This window comes from Phyllostomus discolor, chromosome 8 (assembly GCF_004126475.2).
Source record: "Phyllostomus discolor isolate MPI-MPIP mPhyDis1 chromosome 8, mPhyDis1.pri.v3, whole genome shotgun sequence".
Taxonomy (NCBI): domain Eukaryota; kingdom Metazoa; phylum Chordata; class Mammalia; order Chiroptera; family Phyllostomidae; genus Phyllostomus; species Phyllostomus discolor.
Window position 1 is genome coordinate 100,328,396 of NC_040910.2, and position 22,833 is coordinate 100,351,228.

At 43.8% G+C, this 22,833-nt stretch overlaps 1 protein-coding gene across 2 annotated transcripts in view; it reads left to right on the forward strand.

Annotated features, from left to right (window-relative positions):
- CA10 (carbonic anhydrase 10) overlaps positions 1–22,833 on the forward strand; it is a 451,674-nt gene that overhangs the window by 337,892 nt on the left and 90,949 nt on the right. For both annotated transcript variants that reach the window (XM_028521194.2, XM_028521193.2), the window contains one exon: positions 7,216–7,401. In XM_028521194.2, the coding sequence (XP_028376995.1) occupies positions 7,216–7,401 (186 nt within the window). The remainder of the gene's footprint in view (positions 1–7,215; positions 7,402–22,833) is intronic.

Sequence of the window (22,833 nt, forward strand, 5' to 3'; positions counted from 1 at the left end):
AGACTGTGTCTTAAAGACGAGAATGCCAGCGCTCCTGGGTTACAGTGATCATGGCCTAAGCCAACTCCATACAGAAAAATAAACAAAAAGACTATTATTGTCTGAATTTACAAGGTCACTGAGCAACAGCATGCAGACTCTCTGTGGTGGCTTTGAAGTTGCTCTCTGAGACAGTGGGAAGACCGTGAGCTTTGGGTCATAAAGATTTCTTTTGAGTGTCAATCCTGTCCCCTGCTCCCCTTGCACCTTTGAGTGGAGTTCTTGGGCCATCTGTACCTAGTCTCCTGGTCTATAAAGTGGCGTGCCGTCTGACACATAGTGAGTCCTCAGAGTGCGTGGGTGCCCTCCACCCGGCCTTTTCTAACCTACTGTGTTGAGAATGCAGGTCAGGGGACTGTCTCTTCCTTTTACACAGTCGGAATTCTGTTCCCTCTCCACTACTCCATTGGTAGTGTTCCATTTCCATTGAAGCTCTGGGGAATTATTTCCAAGTCCATTTGAGGAGATTTGGGGCAGACTGCCTTGAGAGACAATATACTGCAAACTTCACATACTCTTTGAATCACACCAAGAAAATAACTATGTACTGAATCTTCTGGAATTTCTGAAGGCGAGACTTACACATGCTTAGCTATCTGCAATAAACATCAGCCCTGAGAGTGCTGTCTCCATTAAACCAAAAGATCTTCAATATGTTTATTTTGTGAGTTGGGTCTTTGAAGAAAAAAAGGAAGATGTACCTTCTCTTTTTGTCCATCTGGAAACAGGGAGTTAGAAAGCATGAGGGACTTACACCAGAATCCTCTCTGTGGTTCCCTACAGACTCGAGAATAAATCTACCTTCTTGTCCACACAGCTTTTGGTGAGAAAAATGGAATAGTTTCTTAACAATTGTTCTATAATTCAGATGCACATTATTTCAAACTGTATGAATGAGGTTTGGAGAACAGACTTGGTATGGCTAACTTTATAAATTATGAAATGTTTATATATCATATAGATTTTACATATATAAACTGTTACGTGTGATGTCAACACAACTCTTTGGCTCAGATCTGTTTAAATAAGATGTCGTAGAGAAAGCAAATGAGATTTGAAGGTAAGTATAACAGTTAATTTTATATATTAACTTGGCTGGCTCATAGTGCCCCAATCCTTAGTCCGACATTATTCTGTATGTTTCTGTGAGGGTGTTTTTGGATGAGATGAACATGGAAATCAGTGGACTTTGCATGAAGCACATTACCCTCTGTATTATGGGTGGGCCTCACCCAAACAGGTGAGAGCCTGAGCAGAGCAGCAAGACTGGCCTCCCTGGAGCAGGAAGGAATTCTGCGGCAGAGGCCCTTGGACTTGAGCTGCTGCACTGGCTCTTCTCTGGTCCTCCAGCCAGCCAGCCCACGCTACAGATTTTAGACTTGCCAGCCTGTGTGATCACACAAGCCACTCTCTTAAAAGAAGTCTCTTTCTATCAGCATGTACACATCTGAAACAAGCTGAGATACTTGCATTTGCTCACATCAAGATCCTTAGACTTATCCAAGGACAGATGAAGTCAGAGGCTAAATCTCGTGTTGACACATCAGCATAAAGCTGTTGAGTGTTCTATTGAGAGCCTCCCCTAAGACCTCCCCTCAACTCCTAGCCTTTAAAACCCTTGAGATGAAGGGTCCAACGTGCTCTCCTCCTCTCTGCCTCACCTGTGCCTTTCCCTTCCCCTCTTCCTCTCTCAGGTGCGTTACCTTTTCCTTTCTCTCTTCTAAGCTCCAAGGGCCCCTCTGCCTCTGTAACTAGTTTCCCGAGCCTGCGCAGCCCAGCTGGCTCACTTCTGCTACCTCTGTAATTTTCCAAATAAACTTTCTCTTAAATCATTAGACGTAGGATCAGAAGACCTGGATTTACCACCCCTGTCAGCTGTGCAATCCTGGAAAAGTCACTGAGCATTCACCAAGGGCATTTACATTCCTCATTTGTAAAAGGGGCATGGCATGCATCTCTCATCTAACTTTGCAGAGGATTGAAATATAACAAAAGGGAGAACCGCAAGGCAGCCAGAGGCAACCTGGAGATCCCCTGCAGCATCAACTTCTCCACGAGGCTCTGTTTCCTGGTCTGCATCGTACAACTTCTTCAACATGCTGTGCACCTACGTAACTCACTGGAAACACCATAATTACCATCACAGATGAAGTGACACTGCCGCAGTGGTAATTACTACAGTGCAGATGTACCAGCAGATATCATACATAACGTTGTCAAGCCTTTATTTTTAAATTAAAGTGCAACAAACCATACAGTGGCTACACAGCTTTTTTTGATTAATACAAATTAATGTTATTTTGGTGTCTAGGGAAACAGTGGGGATAAGAGGGTGTTGCATCATGTGTAAGAATACATAGGCAAATGGTAGAACTCCAGTGGATCCCCCATCACTTTTCTCCCTCCACTCGGGTCTCTACACAATGGAGAGTGTGAGCTCCATGAGGGCAGGGAGCGTGTCTGGTTCTACTCCATACAATCAGCTCCCAGCACATAGTCACAGACATTGAATAATTTACCAATTACTGTTGAGAGAGAGAGGGAAGGAAGGAGGGAGGGAGGGAAAGAGGGAGCATAGAGTCCTGTACGCAGATGGTGTCCGGGAGTGGAGTGGACAACTAGAAGACACAGTGTTTTATTCCTGACTGCCCTGGTTTTGTGTTTGCCTCACGGTCTTCAGGTTGATCTTGAATAGATCTCACTCACACCTGGAGCTTTAAAATCCAAAATGGGAGACAGGCGACTCATCACAATGCAGAGGTCAATTAAAGTTCTTCACTGTGACATTCAGCGAGCAACACTGAGTCCCACCGGGCTCCGGAAAGTATGGGGGGGCCTACGTGGGCCCTTCAGCGTCTGTGAGGCACCTGTGCAATGAGTCAAAATTAAGGGAAGGAAGAGAAGGAAAATTATCTGTTTTACTTATTTAATTCCCATTGCAACCTCATTGGGGATATTTTTTCCATTTTTATTGTGATAAAATGCACATATAGAATTTATTATGCTAACCATTTTTACGTGTACGTTTCAGTGGTATGAAGTACCTTCACATTGTTGTGCAGCCGTCCATCCCCAGAACCCTCTCATCTTGCCAAACCAAATATTTAAGCCCATTAAGCAATAACTCCCCATTCTCCCCTCCCTCCAGCCCCTGGAAGCCACCACTCTACTTCCTGTCACTGTGATTTTGACTCCTCTAGGTACCTCATATAAGTGGAATCCTGCGCATTTAAAGTAATTCCTGATAAGGAGAGATTTACTTTTATCATTTTGATGTTTGTTTTCTAATGAATACATGCCTCCTAGCTTTTTAATCCCTTGTTTTCATGGGGAAGATTTTCTTATCCCTACTTTAGAGTTAAGGAAACTGAGGCTTCAAGAAATTAACTGAACTACCCAAGGTCCCCAAAGGCAGATTGGGAATGTTTTGACTCAAGAGGCCTTGATTTTTCCATCCGCTATGTGCCAGGGTGCTAAGTAATGTGAAAATGCGGACAAGTATGTGACATTGTCACTGCCTAGATTTGGTGAGCAGCAATTTGCTTAGGAGCATAAAACAGACAGATGAAAGGATTTCTGCAAGTGCAGGGAAGCCCAAGATACCTGCCCACTGGCACAGAGCATGCGTCCTGTAAGAACTCAGTGCAATTCCTCTCACTCTGCCTCGCGTGCCATAGGTGCCCGTGGGTGTTACGGGTTGAATCTCATGGTTCTGTTTTTCTCGTCGTTTGAAGAGAATTAGAGAGACCCAGCCCAGATCTGTGGAATCTCTTCTCCAGAGTGGTGGATACTGGGCAGTAAGCACTTTAATAATGTGTACACCATTACACCCAGAATTTGCCTAATGAAATATCCCTGTTTTGGTAATACTATTATCTATAAGGATGCTCATTGCATTATTTTTGTACAATAGTGAAAAAGTGGAGGGGATGTAAAGATTCAACAATAAATTATGTATTTTTACAGTGGAAAATTATACTGTCATTTCTAAGTAATATTGCAAAAGAATAGTTAATAACCTGGAAATATATAAAATGTTAGTAAAAATAATATCTAACATATTTATGATATACATTAATACATTTACATTCTATATGGCTATATGTATTTAAATATAAATCACATGTGTGAAAAATAACTTGTCTATTTATATACATATGTAAAATGATCTCATTAAAATATAGGTATATATAGTTAAAAATGTGAAGAGCACATATACCAAAATATTAGTGGTGATTTTTATTTTCTTGAGCTATTCTATATCTTCTTTACCATAAGGCCTGTATATTATCTTGTCAATTTTAAAAATACATTTTTTTACTTAAAGGTGAATGCAATGTCAAACAAACATATTTCTAATCATTTTACTGCAAAGGAAATCATGAATTGGGACATGAAAAAAATAAGTTCGAATTATCTCATACTAAATTTGCATTTATTTGAAACTGGAGAACAGGACTGGTGATGCAGACACTGGCCCACAGTGTCCATGTCACTATGGATGAAATGAGACATTCTCCTGGACTACCGTGTCCAGTGGAGAAAAAGGGACAGCATGGCTTTTCTCTCAAGGGGAGCCATAAGAGGCCTTTATTTCTATCTCCTGGCACATTACCTGATGGTCCTCATTTACTATTCACAGGTTCACTTTAGGTGGTTACCTTTTACAGAAAACAAAGGAGCCAATGCTACTAGTCACATCACAGATGAGGGATATTTGCAAATGAAAAGGGAAAAGTGGTTGAACTGGTTACACTCATCCTTGGAAGGTTTAGCATGGATTTTAGGAAGTTACTTTGTAGTAAATGTCCTCAATTCAGGGTGAGGGAGTTTTTTAGCAGGAGCAAGACTCAACGCAGCCTAGGCACATTGCAGGCCTGATTCCCCATGGGAGAACCTATCTGTGGGCGTGGGTCCTGTCCATCTCCAAGTGGGAGCTGGGCCCATGCCACGCAGAACAGTCTCCTACAGACTGGAGTCTTTGACAGGGATCATTTGGTTGCAAGAATTAGATAACTTAAGAAAAATATTAATGTATTGATAAAGTATCTGAGAAAGTACTGCACAGGTCCTATGGTCTCATAAAGGAACTGGAATAAGGGGGTGCAAAGGTTTTCTGAAATTCAAGTAGTTATTCTCCCCAGTTCTCTGTCTCTCTCTGCATGGTTTCCTTTGCTACTGTTGGCACATCTGCTTTTCTTTTCTCCTGGGTCTGAGTCAAGCCACTTAGTGGCTCCATGTGACTTTCTAGTTCACATACTCAACAGAGACTGTCCAAAGTTTCTCTTGACAGATCCAAATTCACAAGAGAGAGATGATTGACTTAATGTGTATCAGTTAGCTTTTGCTACATAACAAATAACCCCAAAACTTAGGGACTTTCAACAACCAACTATGTCACTCTTAAGTCTACAGGTGTGGGGGCCATTCTTCTGGCCTGGGCCAGGCTAAGCAGATTTGGGCTGGGCCGGTCAGCTGGCGGATGATCCATGCAACAGCCAATCTAGAACGGCTTCTCCTGGGATGGCTGTCCTCACTATGGGGTCATCCTCCAGCAGGCTGGCTCAGGCTGGCTTGCAGGGTGGTCTCAAGGTTCCAAGAAGGAGGAAGAAAGTAGAGGTTTACTCTCAGAACTAGCATGTTGCATCCACTACATGCTATTGGCCAAAGCAAGTGCAAGGCCAAGCCTGATTCAGGGGATGAAGAGATAGACCCCTGTCTTGCTGGGAGCAGCTACAAACTCACATTGTAAGAAGTGCAATTATGGGGAGGGGAACAATTCTGGCCATTTTTGCAACCTACACATAATCTGTCAGGGCCCCAGGCTGCCATAGGGTCCATCTTGTAGGTGCACCACATTTTCATATTTTTACATCACCTGCTTGGTTGATGTAGCAGGGGAAAAGAGAGACTGGAGAACTGTGCATAAGCTTTTCATTGTTTCAGCCTGGAAGTGACTCTTGTCATGTCCCTTCCTAGCCCCTGACCAACACCAGTCCCATGGGCTCCACCTTATGGCAAGATGGCAGAATAATGAGTCAGTGGAGTGTTCAGCAAGCATTACTGTCTCTGCCACAGAGAGCATTCTGCGGAACTGAACTGACTGATCATTTCCAAGACTAGCGTCAGAAGGGTGGAGGGGCAGGCAAGGCTACTGCTATAAAGATATCAGAAGTTATGTGAAGCCCTTAAGAAACCCATGGGACAGGAAGCTGGGCCCAAAAGAGTCAAAGTAAGCGAGAAGAAAATGCAAGTCACTCTGCACCAAATAGCCCAGAAGCATTCGAGCCAGACCCACTCAAAGCCTTCCTTAAGCTTTAGATCTGCTCCTAGAGCTAAGTCAGCCCAGAAGACTAAGGCAGTAGAAGTCACAGGTAGGATTAAGTGTTCGAGAATCAAGTGTTGGCAGGTACTAAGGAAATAGGAACATGAAGCCAAACATCACATTCAAAGAGGAAAGAAGGAAACGTAACACCAAGTGGTAAGGTTCACCTCTTGCAGGGGCCGAAGCAAGATGGACTCAGGAGTGAGGAGGAAGTCTGAGAATCTTTGAAAGAGGAATTTTGTATGAATCTCTGTAGCTTAGCCCTGAGGCCCGCAGCTGTGAGGAAGGACCAGAGCTCTCATTCTGTGCAGCATCTGGTTGCAGAGGTGAGAGAGGGACCTAACCAAGCACACAGGACTGGACACGTGAGACTACAGACTGAAGCCTTCAGTCTCCCAGTAGCGTTTGCTCCTGTTCATCCATGTTGGCTTCCTTGTCTCTCACTTGGCTTTTGTAACATCTTCTCCTAACTGCTTTCACCAATTTCTCATACATGAGATCTGAACTTTTGCAGCATCTCGTCTTTCCCAATATTTAGGGTAAGAAGAAAAGTTAATTTTTATAAGGTGTGATGTCCAAAATATTAGTCACAGTTAATGAGATCTCCTTTGAGTTTCTACCTCAAATTCCTAAATGATAACGTGGTTTTTGTTGCACAAAAAGTACCTTAGAAACCAGGTAGGGCAGGAATGCCCTCTGGGGAGGCTGCCGCTCCCTACTCCACATTTGGATTCAACCTAATTTCCTCTCATCAAGAGGAAGCTAAAAGCATGAGGCTAAGCACCATGCTGGGTTTGGTGAGAAATGGAAAGAGGAGAGCCTTGCCTGACCTGTTGCCCATTGCCTTACAGGTCAGTGGGACCATGTACAACACCGGAAGACACGTGTCCCTGCGCCTGGACAAGGAGCACTTGGTCAACATATCAGGAGGGCCCATGACATACAGCCACCGGCTAGAGGAGATCCGGCTACACTTTGGGAGTGAGGATAGTCAAGGGTCAGAGCACCTCCTCAACGGACAAGCCTTCTCTGGGGAGGTAGGTGGGTTTGTTGAGGTATTAAAGTTAAGTGCCAATAATGAGATGTGGTGCCAATTTATGTCTATGGTGGGGTAACAGATGGAAAGATTTCTCTTGAATCTATGAAACAAGAAGATCTGTACCTTCTTTCTCTGTGTCTTTTCCAAGTTGACATAGAAGTCTCTAAAGAGGTTCCAGTGTTTATCAGGGGAGGCCAAAATTAAACCAAATATTTCCTTCTCACACATCTGTCACCTTTCTTGTGATTCATGGCTTCAGTTGTCTCCAGAGCATTATTTCAGCCCCAAACCCTTACCTTTCAAGCCCATCTTCACTTACTTCTCTCTGGGCAATCAGCCTTCCATATGTCACATATGATAGCATAGTCCACAATTCTCCCTTCTGGTAGAATGGGTCTTATTTGCACAAAATTATAATTTACTATGAAATAAATGTCAGGCAACTCAATAGTGACCATAAATGGTGAGTGTCTCTATGCCACCATCGACTCAGACAGAATCCCCAGTCATAACAGTGAGCCAAACCACAGTTTCAGGTATGAGAGCTGCAGTCTAAATAGCTAACATCTGTGTCGTGACACTTGACAAGCAGGATGTATTTTATTTGATCTCTTCTACCTCTCTTACACTCGAGGATGGTTATTAACTTGGGGCCAGGGGTATTTATATGCTGCGTATTCCATAACTAGGTTTCTGTTTAAGAGTCCTCAGTAACTGATGTGATGTCAAGACAGTTTTGAAATACCAAAAGTGTGTATCTCATTATCAACTTGGTCTTTCTAAGTTAGTTTAATCAAGATCATGTTTAAACATGGTTTTGTTTTTAATATCATAGGGCCATACACTGGGAAAGACATGCACAACCTCAGTGAGCACAGTGGCCAGATTTTAATAATTGTTCAAAGTGCATCAGTTGAAAACCTTCCTAGGCATTCTGCTAGTTACCAGGAACATGGAGATCAAAACAGAGCTCCAATCACAGAGGAGCTCAAAGAGTGCTGTATTCAAATCATTCAAGTATAATGTCATGCTGTAATGGAGATGTACAAAGGCCTTTTACCTGATGGGCTTGGGAGGACCTTCACCTGTGAACTGAGCTGAGAAAAGAAGCAATGCAGAACAATTCTAAAAGCATCAGGTTTAGAGTTAAAGAACCTGAGTTTGCACCTCTGGCTTTGATGCACACTAACTGTGTGGTCTTGAGATGGCTACTTGACCTTTCTAAAGCTGAGTTAGACAGCTGTCAAGGTTATTTTGAAAAGTAACTGGGAGTCCAGATGTGAGAAGAAATTAGTACTCAGTCGTTGATAGATGGCAAAGATAAAGCAGGAAGTTAGGACAATAAAGGCACCATGCGAGTCAGGGCACTGTGTATTGGGGAAACTGCATATAGATTTCATCTGTGATCAGTTAGTAATGGCTGCATAGAGGACAGGGTTGAGGCAGATATGGGCCTTCTTCCTGATTCTGTAGCAGACATTCTAGGATTGATTAGAGATGTCTGCCAAAGCACTGTAATGAGAAAATCCCAGGAGTTACAGGTCCTAGAGTGGGGCACCAACTCATGAATTGACAGTGACTGGAGACTGCCAATCTGAATTAGAAAATATTCAAAATTAGATCAATTCATCCCTTTAAAACCACAAGTTAGTTGTTGCCTTGCTTGCTCACTTATTTGTTTGCTGTTATTTGTTTTTCTCCCTCACTGTAGTTATATTCTAGTGCCTATCACAATATTGCCTCAGAGTGAAAACGAACTTATGAAAGAATTTATTCAATGAGTAAATGAAAAACTATTGACGGTTACTTGGCTAAAATCTTTACATTGTAGAATTCCTCAGAGTTGCTTGTTTCTTCAATATGTAATAAGGGAGCTCTGTGATTTATATGTGAAGCACAACTTTGGCGTAAATGAGAACTTCCAAAATCCTTACAGGAAGCATGTAACAATTTGATCTGTAAATATGTTCCTTTTCTTAGACTTACCGCAGACCACAGGTGTCAGCACTCCACGGAATCGTGCTTTAAAAGTTCCCAGGAGTCTGATGATGAGATTTGTGAAGCATTCCCTCAGTTGTACATTACTAAGTGTTCTCAATGAAGAAAGCATTTGCCTACCAGAATTAACTGCAGATCGTTGTCAGAATACTTACATTGGAGTCCTTCTCCCAAAGCAACTGAATCAGAGTCTCCAGGAGTGGGGTCCAGTATGTGCATTTGTAAAACTTCCCCCAAGAGATTTTGGTCCGTGACCACTGTGCCAGTTCCAGCTCGGGTTCTGCCCGAATCATCTCAGTTTCTTAAACTGGGATTTCATCAGCAAAGCCATACAGCTGAAAATGGCAAAGCTGTGGACTTTCTAGATGGATGGGATTTGGAGAACAGCCTCCTAAGCAGGGTAGCCACACATACATGTGTCCATTGCTCCAGGGCAAACTTGAGCATTGGCCTCAGCATAAGTACAGTTAGACTTGCTCAGGGTGGCCACATCAGCTGTATCACATTTCTTTCCCAGCTCATTCCTCTCAGTGTAAGCGGTCTTAGGATGACTGGTCTACCAACTGGTATAGGTTTCAGTGCTAGAGATTAGAATGTTGGAGGTGCCAAAACAATGTCACATAAAAAGGAGTTGGATAGGCATTTGGCCTTTGAGATATTTAAAGGGCTTTAGTGAGCAAGAAAAGTCTGGTATCTTCTTTGTGGTATGAGGGAAAATACCTAGCATCAATGGGTAGAAGTTCCCAGAAAACAGAGTTCAGCTAAATATAGGTTGTAACTATGAGAGTTGTCAATCAATGGGATGAGTTTGTCTCTGAAAATAGCAAATTCCCATCAGTGGGGTTATTAAACATGGAATGGAATTTGAGCACTTCATAAAGGTGACACACATCCTTTTAGTTTTAATGTATAATGCTGACATTCTACACAATCCATGATTTCCTTGTAGAAAATGTCTTCCAGTTGAATTCTACTGAAGGTTAGCCCCAGTTAAAGTAAACATACCCCATCCCGTAGGTTAACGTTTTATTTTTATTTGGTGCTATCTTCATGGACACCTTTGGTCTTTGTTTTTGGCTGTCCACGGAGAGGACCCAAGTAGACACTTCAAGCAACAAAGCATGTGTTTATTTTGTTGACGATGAATAATCACATTGCCATCTGCCCCATCCATCACTGCTGATCGTGATAAGTCAATTAATGCCAGGCATTTTCCTTGGCACAGCGCAACAGTCGTTATCTGAAGAGCCATAGATTAATTGCCATCTTGTCTAATGAGGTTATTGTAATTGATGGTAATCATTTGCTTTGTTTTATAAAACTGCGTGGATGTACGACACAGTCAGCAACTGCATTTTTATAAAAATTATTCATGTCGTACACGGAGAACTCCTGGATGCCTTGTTGGGGGTTGGTGATAAATGAGCGTATTCAGAGATTCAAATGTCTCTATTTTTTTAAGAGGGAAAATTAACTGTTTTTAATAAGTAAGACCCTTAGCTTGCTAATCATGTCTAAGTGGTTAGATTAATGTCCAGTATAAAGTAGGGTGTTTATGAAAAGAAACAAATACATTAGCCAGGCAAAAGATAATATTTGAAAGGAATTGTGCCAGCGGATTAAGTTGCAGTAGTGAGGCACACAAGAAGCATCTTTCTCATTTGGGGGAAATTGGAAATATTCATTTTAAAAACCTTCTGTAAGTTCTTCCTTTCAAAGTGGTAAGAAGGAACACTAAGAATTGTACCAGCCACTTCACAGGGTACCTGTGGCCAGAGCCTCCTGTTTATTTTATCCACTTCACATGGCTATTGTGATTCTGCCGTGTACTGAGCTCCGCAGCCCAGCTCCCACTACAGTAGCATTGACTGTACCAAAAATACACAGCCTGGCCTCTGTTTACATGTTTTGCAACTTCCTTTCATTCATTTATTCATTCGGTTAACAAATATTGGTTGAGTGCCTACCACATGCTGTGCAGTCAGTAAAATAAGGAAAATCCTGCCTGTAAGGTGCTTACATTCTAGTGAGAGTAGACAAACAATAAACATAACCAATCAGTAAATTTATATGGAAAGTTAGAATATGAAAAATGCTCTGGGAAAAAAATAGCAGAGTAAGGGGTTTCAGAGCATAAGGAATGGAGGTCGTGAGTTACAAGTGTAAACAGGGTGGTCAGCATTAGTCTCATTGAGAGGATGACATTTGTGAGGTTGCCATGGAGATGCGTAGGGGGAGGACACACCTGGCAGAAGCAATAGCCAGGACCACGGCTTTGAAGTGGGGAAGAGCTGTGAGCATTCTGTGAAGAGCAGGAGCAGCAAGCACATGTGTGTAGTAATAGCACATGAGAGGGAAGAAACACATGACCGGGACCAGGGGCTGCTACAGATCATGCCCCCTCTGCATGGACTTCTTTTGCATTTGGCTTTTACCCTGAATGAAATCTAAAGCACAGTGGTATATATTCTCCCATTTAATTAGTAAACAGTAGTTCAGTGAGGTCACCCTTACTATTATCTTCTTCTCAGCTGGGGAAACTGAGGCCTAAGACCAACCAGACAGTAGATGTTTGAGGTTGGACTTAGGTTGGGTCCTGTGATTCACAGCTTTGCTTAATATAGGCCAAGGTTTATCCACACACCCCTTAATAATGCCTGTTCACCTACTCTGGACCCTGGCCCAGTGGGGAAATTCAAAGACCTACAGGGCTCGAGTCCTGCCATTTAGGAGTCTGCAATCCAGTAGAGGATCCTGTCCTCCCAATTGGTTAACTCCCTGCAGTCAGAGTAGGTTGTACTTTTCAATACTTTTCTACACACATTTTGGGCACTTGGTAGATATTGTTGAACAAAGATTGAGTGAGTAAAGAAAGATAGTTTTGAAAGACTGTAGCTCTCAGAGTGCCTTAATTATGCCCAGGATATCATTCATTAAATTTTGTTGTCACAATGGTAAAGCTGATAAAGTTGATGTCCATATTAACGGAAGTTCTAGGCATTTATGTTAAATTATTTATAAATACAGAGTAAGTGAATTCTTCAGGGTACATGGGAAGAATAATGGAACCATTGATAGCCGGTGTGCTAGAAAAATTCATTTATATTCATTATTTCAGCCCTGGAACTACTCCCAGGATCAGATCAGGGAACTTGACCTTGCCCGTACTAGAAACCTGGGAGCAGGATTCTGGATTCCGGGAGCAATCCTACCTTGAGTGAGCAAACTGGCCTTCCAGAAGCAAAGCAAACAGGTCAGAAGCCCACACAGTGGTAAGGCAGATGACGACAATACCAGTGAGCAGAGGAGGACTGTGATATCAGGAGAGGAAGTTTTCCCTCTGGACATTTTCATAATTACTTCTGGGAAAGGACAGCCCGACCAAGGCAGCAGCTTCCTGCATTGCCAGTTTTAGATGCCCGCGGTGGGACAGCCTAAGAGAGAAAAGACAGCTTGCTGAGGTCGGCTCATTATCCCATGGACTTCATCCTAACCTGCATCATAGTGCTGACTGGTCCCACCAGGATGACATTATGACCAGCACCATCCTCCTCCACTTGACTCTGATGTAGCCCCTAGTGCTCGTCTAAAGCAAGGAAGGAGGTGTTACAGACGTATTAAAGACAGGCATTAACTGAGATTTGATCAAGGTTTATCCTAGCCCCTAACTGTTGCCATGGAGACCATCCCTGTTAACAGATTTACAAGAGCTAAATGGGTGACCAATGACACTGCAATTAGGTATGGCTTCTCACACTTCTGTGAACTAGCCCTACTGTTTTTTATCCACTTCCAAAGCCACAGGCATAAAATTGATTGGAAAAAAAGGTGCGGAGTAAGAAAAATCCATGCACTACCACTCTGACCGGTGTCAACAGTTCATTAAAATTTGTAGAGATTCCACCAAAGGCGACATCTGCCACTTCAAGATACAGACTTGCTATTAGAAAGAACAAGCTTTGCTCCATAGAGAATAAGCCTCCATACAAAGTGTCAGTGTTGGAGGCCCCACTAGGGTCGTCTCTTCCAACCCACTTACTGAACAACAACAAAAATATCAGATGCCTGAGAGGGCAGGAGACCTGCCCAAAGTCACCGAGATTCAGTGGCAGAATTAGGACTGGGACCCAAGTTTCCTGACTCTTAGTATGGAATTTATAATTTTCCAAATAGCATTGTAAATGACTTCAAATCCCAAGATTCAGAAGACCCTTGTAGGTCATCAGTTTTTGTTGCCCAGTGAAGCAGGTTAGCCTGATACTCAGATTTCCTACCTTAGTGAGCAGAGCGCCATCACAAGTGTGTTTGTACCACCTCAAAAAGCTAAAGACATCCTGGTTGGCGTAGCTCAGTGGATTGAGCGCAGGCTGCGAACCAAAGCATCGCTGGTTCGATTCCCAGCCAGGGCACATGCCTGGGTTGCAGGCCATGGCCCCCAGCAACCGCACATTGATGTTTCTCTCTTTCTCTCTCCCTCTCTCTCTCTCTGTCTCTCCCCCCACTCTCTCTCTCTTTCTCCCTCCCTTCCCTCTCTAAAAATAAATAAATAAATCTTTTTTAAAAAGTGGGTGCTTTAAACACACACCTAATGTGCAAATTAAAAAAAAAGCTAAAGACACTGACACATTATTTTACAAACAAGGGCACTGATGAGTGTCCATGAGGAAACGGATTTAGAAGACACCAAGCCACCCCCAATAAAAAATGCCACCAATGTAAGAACCCTAACAGTGCCTATTTGCAAGAAACGTGGAAATTAATTATTGGAAGACTAAGGGAGAAAGTGAAATGCCTTAAAGATCCTTTGTTTGCTTTCAGTATGAAAAGGCAATCATACTATCGTATTAAAAACCTAAGGATATAAGCTGCTTTTCTACAGTTTGAATCCCCCCTCCCTGCCCACTATCCCCAATAATCATCTGGAACAGCTCAGTAATATTAAATATAAGTAATCTAGATAATAATATTGCAAAATTAAGTCATTATATGTCTAGCCGCACCATGAATGTGCTGCTATACAATTCAAAATAAAGCCGTTTAAAACCCCCAGACTCATTTGCTCTGACATATCGATAAACTTCTGCTGAAACAAAGCTAATCATCTCAATGGCGCCGACTTAATTGCTCACCAGTTGACGGATAATAAACAGACCTGAGGATTAAAATATGAACTAATTACTGTACTCAATTGCATTTACTTGATTTCATGTTCCATTAATTTTTTGCATCATTTCTGGTGGAAGCCTTAGATTTATGGTTGCCTTAAATGAATTATGGCACTTAGTTGCCTGTGGCATGTTCGTGTGCAGAATTGGTTGGAAAGGGCAGTATTCTGGGCAGTAAATATTTAGCTGAAGAGCCTAGGATATAGTAAGTGATGGTAATTATCCATTCCCAAATACCAGCCAGAGTCAGCCTCTATAAATCTATACGCATCTCAGCAGTTAAAGGGCAACTCTAGGATTGCTCTCATGATTATTCATTGGATCAGCTTCTTAGAGGCTGTCTCCAGGAAGGGTCATTGTGTTGGCCTGGAAGATTGCTGCAGGGAAACAGAGACAAGCACACTATAGGAACAGAACATTGTCCTAGGAGGCAACCACTGGGGCCACTGGACACACCCAAGCCACTGGACACACAGCAAACATTTTGACTTAGAAGATCGGACTTCAAGACCCCGTTCTGTCACTTGCAGGGCCTGTGATCTCAGTAAGGGCAGAATTGGGCAAACCACTCAGCCCTCCTTAAGCTTTTGAACTGTGATATGGGGCCAATAAAGCCAGACCTCTATCTGTGATAGTGTGATTGTGCAATGCAAAGAAAACACTCCTGTGACTGGGCTTCTTAAGTTATGAAGTGCTGTATGAGTTAGTTGTTAGCCTAAACCTTGTAGCCCTTCTAGTTTAGAATCCTTACAGAGAAGACATGTAATCACAAAGTACTCGTATGATTGCTACCGTCAGCTTTCATTCATTGAGCATGTACTGTGTCTCAGGCATTGTGTGCAGTGCCTTATCACACCCAATCTGCACACACACACACACAAAAAAAACTCATGAGCTAACACTAATGAACAGGATTTTACGTGTGAGGAAAAGCAACTTGGAGAGGTTAAAGAACGAGCCTTGGGTCACACGGTTGGTATGGGGAAGAGCTAGGATTTGAACCCAGGTCTCTGACTTCAGCTATGTGCTGAGTGACCTTAGGCAAGTCACCTGACCTCTCTGTTTCTGCCTCAGAGCATCGGCTGAGAATGGGCATGTCCATTCCCTCTACCCACCAGTGCCTGAGGGCCGCCCCAGGTCTGCATGAACCTTATGAGCAGCCCGTATTTTTTCTGGCTGTCAAGTGAGACAGGAGCTTGTTTCTTCGAACCACTCAGTCAGAATGTGAACTATGACACGGCATCATTTTGTGGATCTGCTGAGGACCGCAGCTTCATTCACCTTCTCCTCTCACATGGAAGTGACATACAGACGCCCAGGTGTTTTTTCTGTCACTTCTTTGCAATGTAATAAGCAAGGCATGGTATATCTGCACATTGTTTGTGTATAAACACATCTGTTTCCCTCCACGAAGCATGAGAAACCATGTTCCTTGGCGCAGGGGTAACTGGGGTGAATACATTTTCTTGCTTTGGATCTATTTGCTGAGCCAGAAATTTCTGGATTGAGCCTTGAAAAATGAATCCTGCAGGAGCTCTTTGGCAAAATGAGCTTAGCTGGGAGGTTTTAAATCACACTCCAAGCCAGGAAGAGGGGAAGGACCCAGAGATCTCTAGACGCCTGTGTTAAAGAGTCAGTGTCCTGCACCAATTTTATTTCAGAGCAGATCATTGTGTCTGCTTCAGGAAAGACTTGTTGTGGTGGACCCGAATGGCCACCCAGAATGGCTGCTGTTTCTGTGAGGTCCTCCAGGGGCACCACGCACTTCCTGCCGGCTGTACCTGCCTCACTAGGGCTGATATGTTCCCCTGCCCCAGGTGAGGAGCGGTGACCCACCAGCATGAGCAGTGGTTGATTGTAGGGGTTGAGATTGCTAGTTCTTTGTTCCTGTGTTTGCATCCTGGCTCTGTCAGGTATCAGCTGTGACCTTGGGCACGTTACTCAGCGTCCTTGTGCCTGGGTCCCCTCATGAATAGGATGAGACTGACAGTGATGCCCCTGCTGTCAGGCATGATCGAGGGATAGTTTCTGTACAGTAAAACTCAGCCATGTTAACTGGTTTTACAAATATACAGTCGCATAACCACCGCTAGAACCATGATCTAGGACACTTGCGTCACCCCAAAAAGTGCCCCCATGCCTCAGCAGTCAGTCCCTGACCCCTGACAACCACCGACCTGCCATCACTATAGTCTTGCTTTTTCTTAAATTTCATCCAGTCTGTTGTCTTTTTTCTAACTTTATCTCTTAAATCATTACGCATTATAATTGTTTTTCCTTTGGCATATAGTTCTCTAAATGTATACCACAGGTATAGATTTGCATAATTATCATTGCAGTCAGGGTACAGAATGTTTCTCCCCTGTAGGCTGGTTTGAGGATTAAGAGGACCGATATACTCTAAGTGCTCAGAACAGTGCCCGGCACAGACGGAGTGTTCAAAAAACAGCAGCCCGTACCAGCAGCACCATGCTTCTCCAAGCTCCCTCCCCCAGGGTCAGCCCTGCTACCCTCTGTCCACCTCTAACAAGAATTCAGAGTGGCGTCTCTGCAGAGGGTGAAATTCTTATAAATCCCACCAGCCATGGTGAGTTGGTTCCAAATACCTTTACTCTAAGGTGGGCCTGGGGTCCTTTTCTGCTTGTCAGTTTCTTATCAATGCCAATCTCCCTGGAAGAAACCTTTTTTCTTTGCAAAAGGCACCATCCATTGGTCAGAGTGTTTTGTCCTACACAGAATGACACATTTTCTAAACACTCAGGTAGGTACTGGACAAGCTAGTCAGGCCCTTGCTAAACCAGCTTGAAATTGTGGGGAAATTCATCAGCCTGAGCACATACAAGGAAGTTCACTCCCCAGCCTGGCCTCCTAGAAGTGCCCTTCAGCCCCAAATGTTCTACTTGCCAAGGGCACCTGCTAGTAGAACATTTTCTCATTCACCGTGCGTCTGGGCAAAGCCTTGAGCTGTGTGAACAGGAAGACCACATGCTCCACCTCGCCCAGGACCATCCAGGTTGAGCCCAGTGGGTCCTGGTGTCATTGTAATAGCACCCCCTCTTACTCTCAGAAGTGCCCTCGTTTGTGTAATGAATCATATGGTCGCCCTAGGTCTAGATGACCTTCAGCAAGCAACGTGAGCTCTCAGGATCTCCTTTCCCTCATCCAGAAAATGAAAGGATTGGAGCAGTTCCGTCAGGGCTCTCTTAGCACCAAGAGGCCCGTGGAAGTAAAATCTCCCTGCATAATTTTATCATCACACATCAACGTTGATCGAGGATCATGGTGCTATCTGAAGAGTCTGAAACACTGATCTGCAAGAAAATCTCCTTGCTACATGGAGAGGTGCCCTGTTGAAGTATATATATATATAAATAGCCACCATCATATCCTCTTTAAGATAAAAGCTTGGGAAATTAAGTCCTTTGATGCAACACCAAAAATTAAAGCTCAGAGTGTTCCGCTAACTTGGGTAGGCCACTGTGACTTCTTGGGATGCTTAAAATATTGCACTTCCTGCCCCTGCAGCCCCCACCGTGCCGCTCACACACCCACGCACACACCCTCTCACGTATCACTCACTCAGCGGCTACCCAGGTAAAATGCTCCTGTGTTTAATACGGTATTTTGCTAGAAACTATGAGTTCCCCTTAAACCATTTTGCTTTGTGTATTTTAATTACAATTTAAGTGATTTCTCTACCCTGAGCACCCCTAGGAAGAAACCCCGGGAATTACCATCATTATCCACTTTCGCTTTGTTTCAGTTCTGGTCTTTGGAGAGCCAGCACTGCGGGATGATTCTGTCCCCTTTAACTCCTCCCTAAACCCCTCCTGGTGCATCAGCATTTAGCCTCCTTTGCCATCCAACAAAAGGGAGGGTGTTTCTGCTCCAGAGAGCAGTTGCAGGCTGTGCTTTCAAAACCTCGAAGGCATCCACTCAGCCCCACCAAGCTCTAGTGCTGCTTCTGGAGTATTCATTTAGCTCAATTTACATTATTTTCATTTTCTTGGGGGTGTTTTTACTGGCTGGAGGGCAGTTTTTCCCTTAATTAAAGAACAAGTTGATTCCAAAGCAAACAGAACAACACAAGCCCTTTTCCTCCCCTCCCTGGCTTGTCTTCCTCCCGCTGGCCTCTCTCTCCTGAGTGTGCAGCCAGCTTCTCCCCACACCTGCCTCTTCAGACTGGAAGTGGGATGGAATGACAGCGAGGTACGACCTGTCTTTTGATGGAATCAACCAGCCCTTGGTTTTAATTCATTTAATTTCCCGAAGCATAAGACAATTGGGGGCACATCAGGCGGTGTTAGCTCTGTCTCTCCAATAGAAAAGCTGCATTCAGTCAATAAAATTCGACAAAAATTCATGGAGTCGAGCCAAGGCTTGTAGAGCTGGGGGCTGCATAGGTGGACAGACCGGGCCAACAGTTCTCGCGGAGCTCAGGTTCCTGCAACAGAAACTCACTCAAACAAGGTTAAACTGCAAGGGGAATTTACTAGAAGGCCTCTGGGGTATGTCACAGGACTCAGGGAAGCCAGAACTGAAACAGGGTTATGACCCCAGGAAGTCCTTCTGCTCCATTTCCTGTCTCTGCTTTATTCTCATTCGCTCCCTAAACTGGCCTTCAGATTATCTATGCACGTGGAGGGCATAAACAGCCCCCTCTTAAACTTCCAAGTTTATGTCCATTTGAATCAAGATCATTCTGGACTGGCTGGCTGGCTCTTTATGCCAATTCCAAATTCTACAAAAAGAAAGGTTTGATTTTTCTGACCTCAATCTGATGACCCCTCTGGCTGGATCAACTACGTGTGCAGGGTAAGATTATACAGATAAGCAGGTCTTGGGGGACCTGTTCCTATGGTGGGGGGAGCAGTCATATGGAGAAGACAAGCAGTGTCACTGTGAACACCCCAAAAACATCTACTGTGATGGGGAGGATAGATAGTTGTGTTCTGTTCAGCCTGACACAATCCACAAGCTACAGTGCTGCTGACACATTTGGCTCAATGTGGGAGAAGGCTTTCCGACCTGAGCAGGATCTTGAAAGAAAAATGTGAACATGGTGAAAACGGGATGAGAGCATCCTATTCCCAGACAAATAGGAATATCACTTATTCATAAGAATAACCGCAGTCAGTTCATAATGTGCACTCAAAGAATTTAGCATCTTGTGATTGAGTGTCACAACAATCTTACTCATCACAGGGACATCAATGGCACATCACAACCTTGGCATTCATCTTCCTGGCTGCAGGCACTGCTCCCCGCTCCTTCCTTTTCGCCAATGCACAAACCACAGGTGGGCTCAGGTCAGTTGCTTGGGGGTTGGCATTAAGCAAATACATTCAAATGCCAGCACTGCTACTTATTCTGTGTCCTCCGACAAATCACGTAAGCTCTTCCCAAATGAGAGAAATGGTAATAGCAATATCACCCTTGGAGGGTGGTTGTTTGGATAAAATCAGACAGTGCGAGGTTAAGAATTTTAGCAAGCACTGGCTGGCAGAGTGGACATCGGGAATGTTTTCTTCCAGCCCTTTCCCTCTCCATCTGTTTGCTTTTCCAGTAGTGGGCTAATAAGATGACTTGGATTTAAACAAACAAACAAACAAAAACCCATAATGTGCACCTGGAGGTGGATGTAGTCTCACATGGGGATAGAATAGTTAAAAAAGGACTCCCCTGCAAAAAAAAAAAGGGGGAACATTTCAAACTTAATGAATGGTTCTTTAGACATGTCCCCATCTCTTATCTCGCTGTCGGTTTCTAGAACTCAGAGCAAAAAAGAGCAAGAATTGTTTCTATTGTTCATGATTACTCGTCAACCAGGCACCGTTTGGCCTTTCTTGCTATTAAGCCTGTTGGAGTGAGCTGTTCATCCACTGTGGCCAGTGCCTCTACCTCCCTGGTGTCAGCCGGAGACCATCTTAGATGATCACAGCCGGTTAGTCTGTGACAACTGTGCCTAGCATCTGTCCCTTCCAGAGCACTGCAACAACCCAAGGACTCACTCTGTCCCTGTGTTGACTTATCTTTGTAAGAATGCCAGAGGTAGGACACTCTCCAAAATCCTTGTGAATATCGAAGTCTAGAATATTCCCATTGGGGTCGTTCTTATTATTAATGTCCTGAAAATGCCAACAAGTTAGAAACACATAGCTTTCTGGGGCAGAGGCTGAGCTTGATCAACATTGCAGGATATATTATTTAATTCTGGTGCTCATTTTAATTATAAGTAAAGTTCAGTAACAGTGGACCTTTAATATTGAAGATGCATTTTTTTTCCATACCGGCATGAATTCAATTTCTTTTTAAAAAGGAAAAAGAATGTTTGCTTGAGATAAGAGCTGGGGATCAGGGTTAAATTTGCAAAACCAACTACTTCCTTAGCTATAGCATGATTCACTTCACTGCAAATACACGTTAATCCCTTTAACCTTGCTTAAGTCCCTGTTGATTTTCTGGCCAGATTTACAAAACATTTCTTCTAGGAAATAATGCCAACACGTTCAGAAGGAGAATTTGACTCAGGAGAACACATCCTCACATCACAAGGCTTGACAAAGTCTACCCAGTGTGTCTAATAACTTTCTCATCAAAGACACAGAAGAATGACTAATCCAAAAGAATGAATAATCTCCAAACTCTGTTTAACGAATTATATTTACCTCTCACAGATACATATGTGAGTTTCTGCTGTATGTGTGAATTACTCTGCTAGCTCTAGGTTTAAATACGAATGGTGGCCAATCTATGTCCTCCGGGAGCTTCTATTCTAGTAGGGAAACACAGTCTTCCTTGCTGAGTTCTGTGCTAGAGGAAGGTTGGGAAGGCAGAGAAGAAAGTCTCTCGCTCTCTGCACTCAAGCTGCTGGCATAGGGTTATGAATACATGCAGACTGCACGGACTTCACTCTCAGCTCGGCTGCTGGTGCCAGCCTTGGGCGAGTTATTTACCAACCCCTGCCTCAATGTTCTCATCTGTAAAGTAGACATAATGACTTACGTCTCACCAATATGTCTTCTGTCCTAGTTCATTAACCATTTGAAAGAGATGCCCATTCAAGATTCATTTCTCCTTAAACGTGTTTTCTGAAAAGATATGTCACCTCAATATGCACACCATTAGAAAAAACAGACATTTATGGGAGTTGGCAGAAAGGATATGACACCCTACAACACATGTGAGCTGTAGTTCTCAGTTCTCATTCCGGTCCTTCCAGGCATCCCTTGTCTACCTTCACCGCACAGTGACTAACAGGTCAGGTTTGCCTATCCCACTGGATTGGCCCCCAGAGAGGGCTGCCTGGGGCCAGAGACTTGGCGGGTGGGCAAGAGGTGGACCAAAATGTTGACTTGTAAAGGAAGCGCTAGAAATCCTGGATTATATTTCTTTTAGACATACTGAAAACTTCCACCCAGAATGTCAGTTTCTCCTCAAAATAGTTTTCTCATGCATAGGCTGGTGGGAACAGGATGCAGCTGCCTCTTTAATCACCAGCACAGGAAGAGCGAGCATGAGAATTCACTCTTGCCTGAGCTGTAGGCAGTGTCTGAAGCAAGGAAGGAGGGTTGATTGCTTGTAAACTTGGCCGTGATAAGTGTCAGTCAGGAAAAAAAAAAAAAACAAAAACACAGCATTAAGGAGGTGGAAATTAAAGAGTCACACTTGCCTCCTGGCTTGTCAGGCAGGCCCGAGTTAGCTACAGAATGTGCCCAGGACACGATTATATACCAGGGACGTTCCTCTGCCCCAGGTTTTGATGTTCCCATTGATGGCAGCCCTTAGTCACTGGGTCTGGTATGTGTGTGTGCAGTTAAAGGTAATGCAGACAAAGAGAGCAGGTTGAGCAACTTGAAGGTACCAGCACAGAGGGCATGTTGCTATTTTTTAACAAGAAGGCCAAAGTAAGCATCACTGAAAAGATGACATTTGAGCAAAACCTAACGTAGGTGAGAGGGCTGGCCCTGAAGGTAGGTGGAAGAAGAGCATTTCCCCCAGAAGGAGCAGGCAGGGAGCGGGCCTGAGCGTAACCTCTGTGTGGTGTATTGGAAGGGCCACGAGGTGGTCAGAGGGGTGGAGTAGAAGGGGCATGAGGTCAGACACAGGGCTGGGGAAGGGCAGATCATGCTGGTTTGGAGAAGCGGTGTGAAGACTTTGACTTCCCCACTGGATGGGAAGGGAGTCACTGGAGGGGAATGGCATGGTGTCTCATAATGCCAAGCTTGTTCCTGCATTAGAAGTTGTTTTCTCTCCCCCCTGGCACT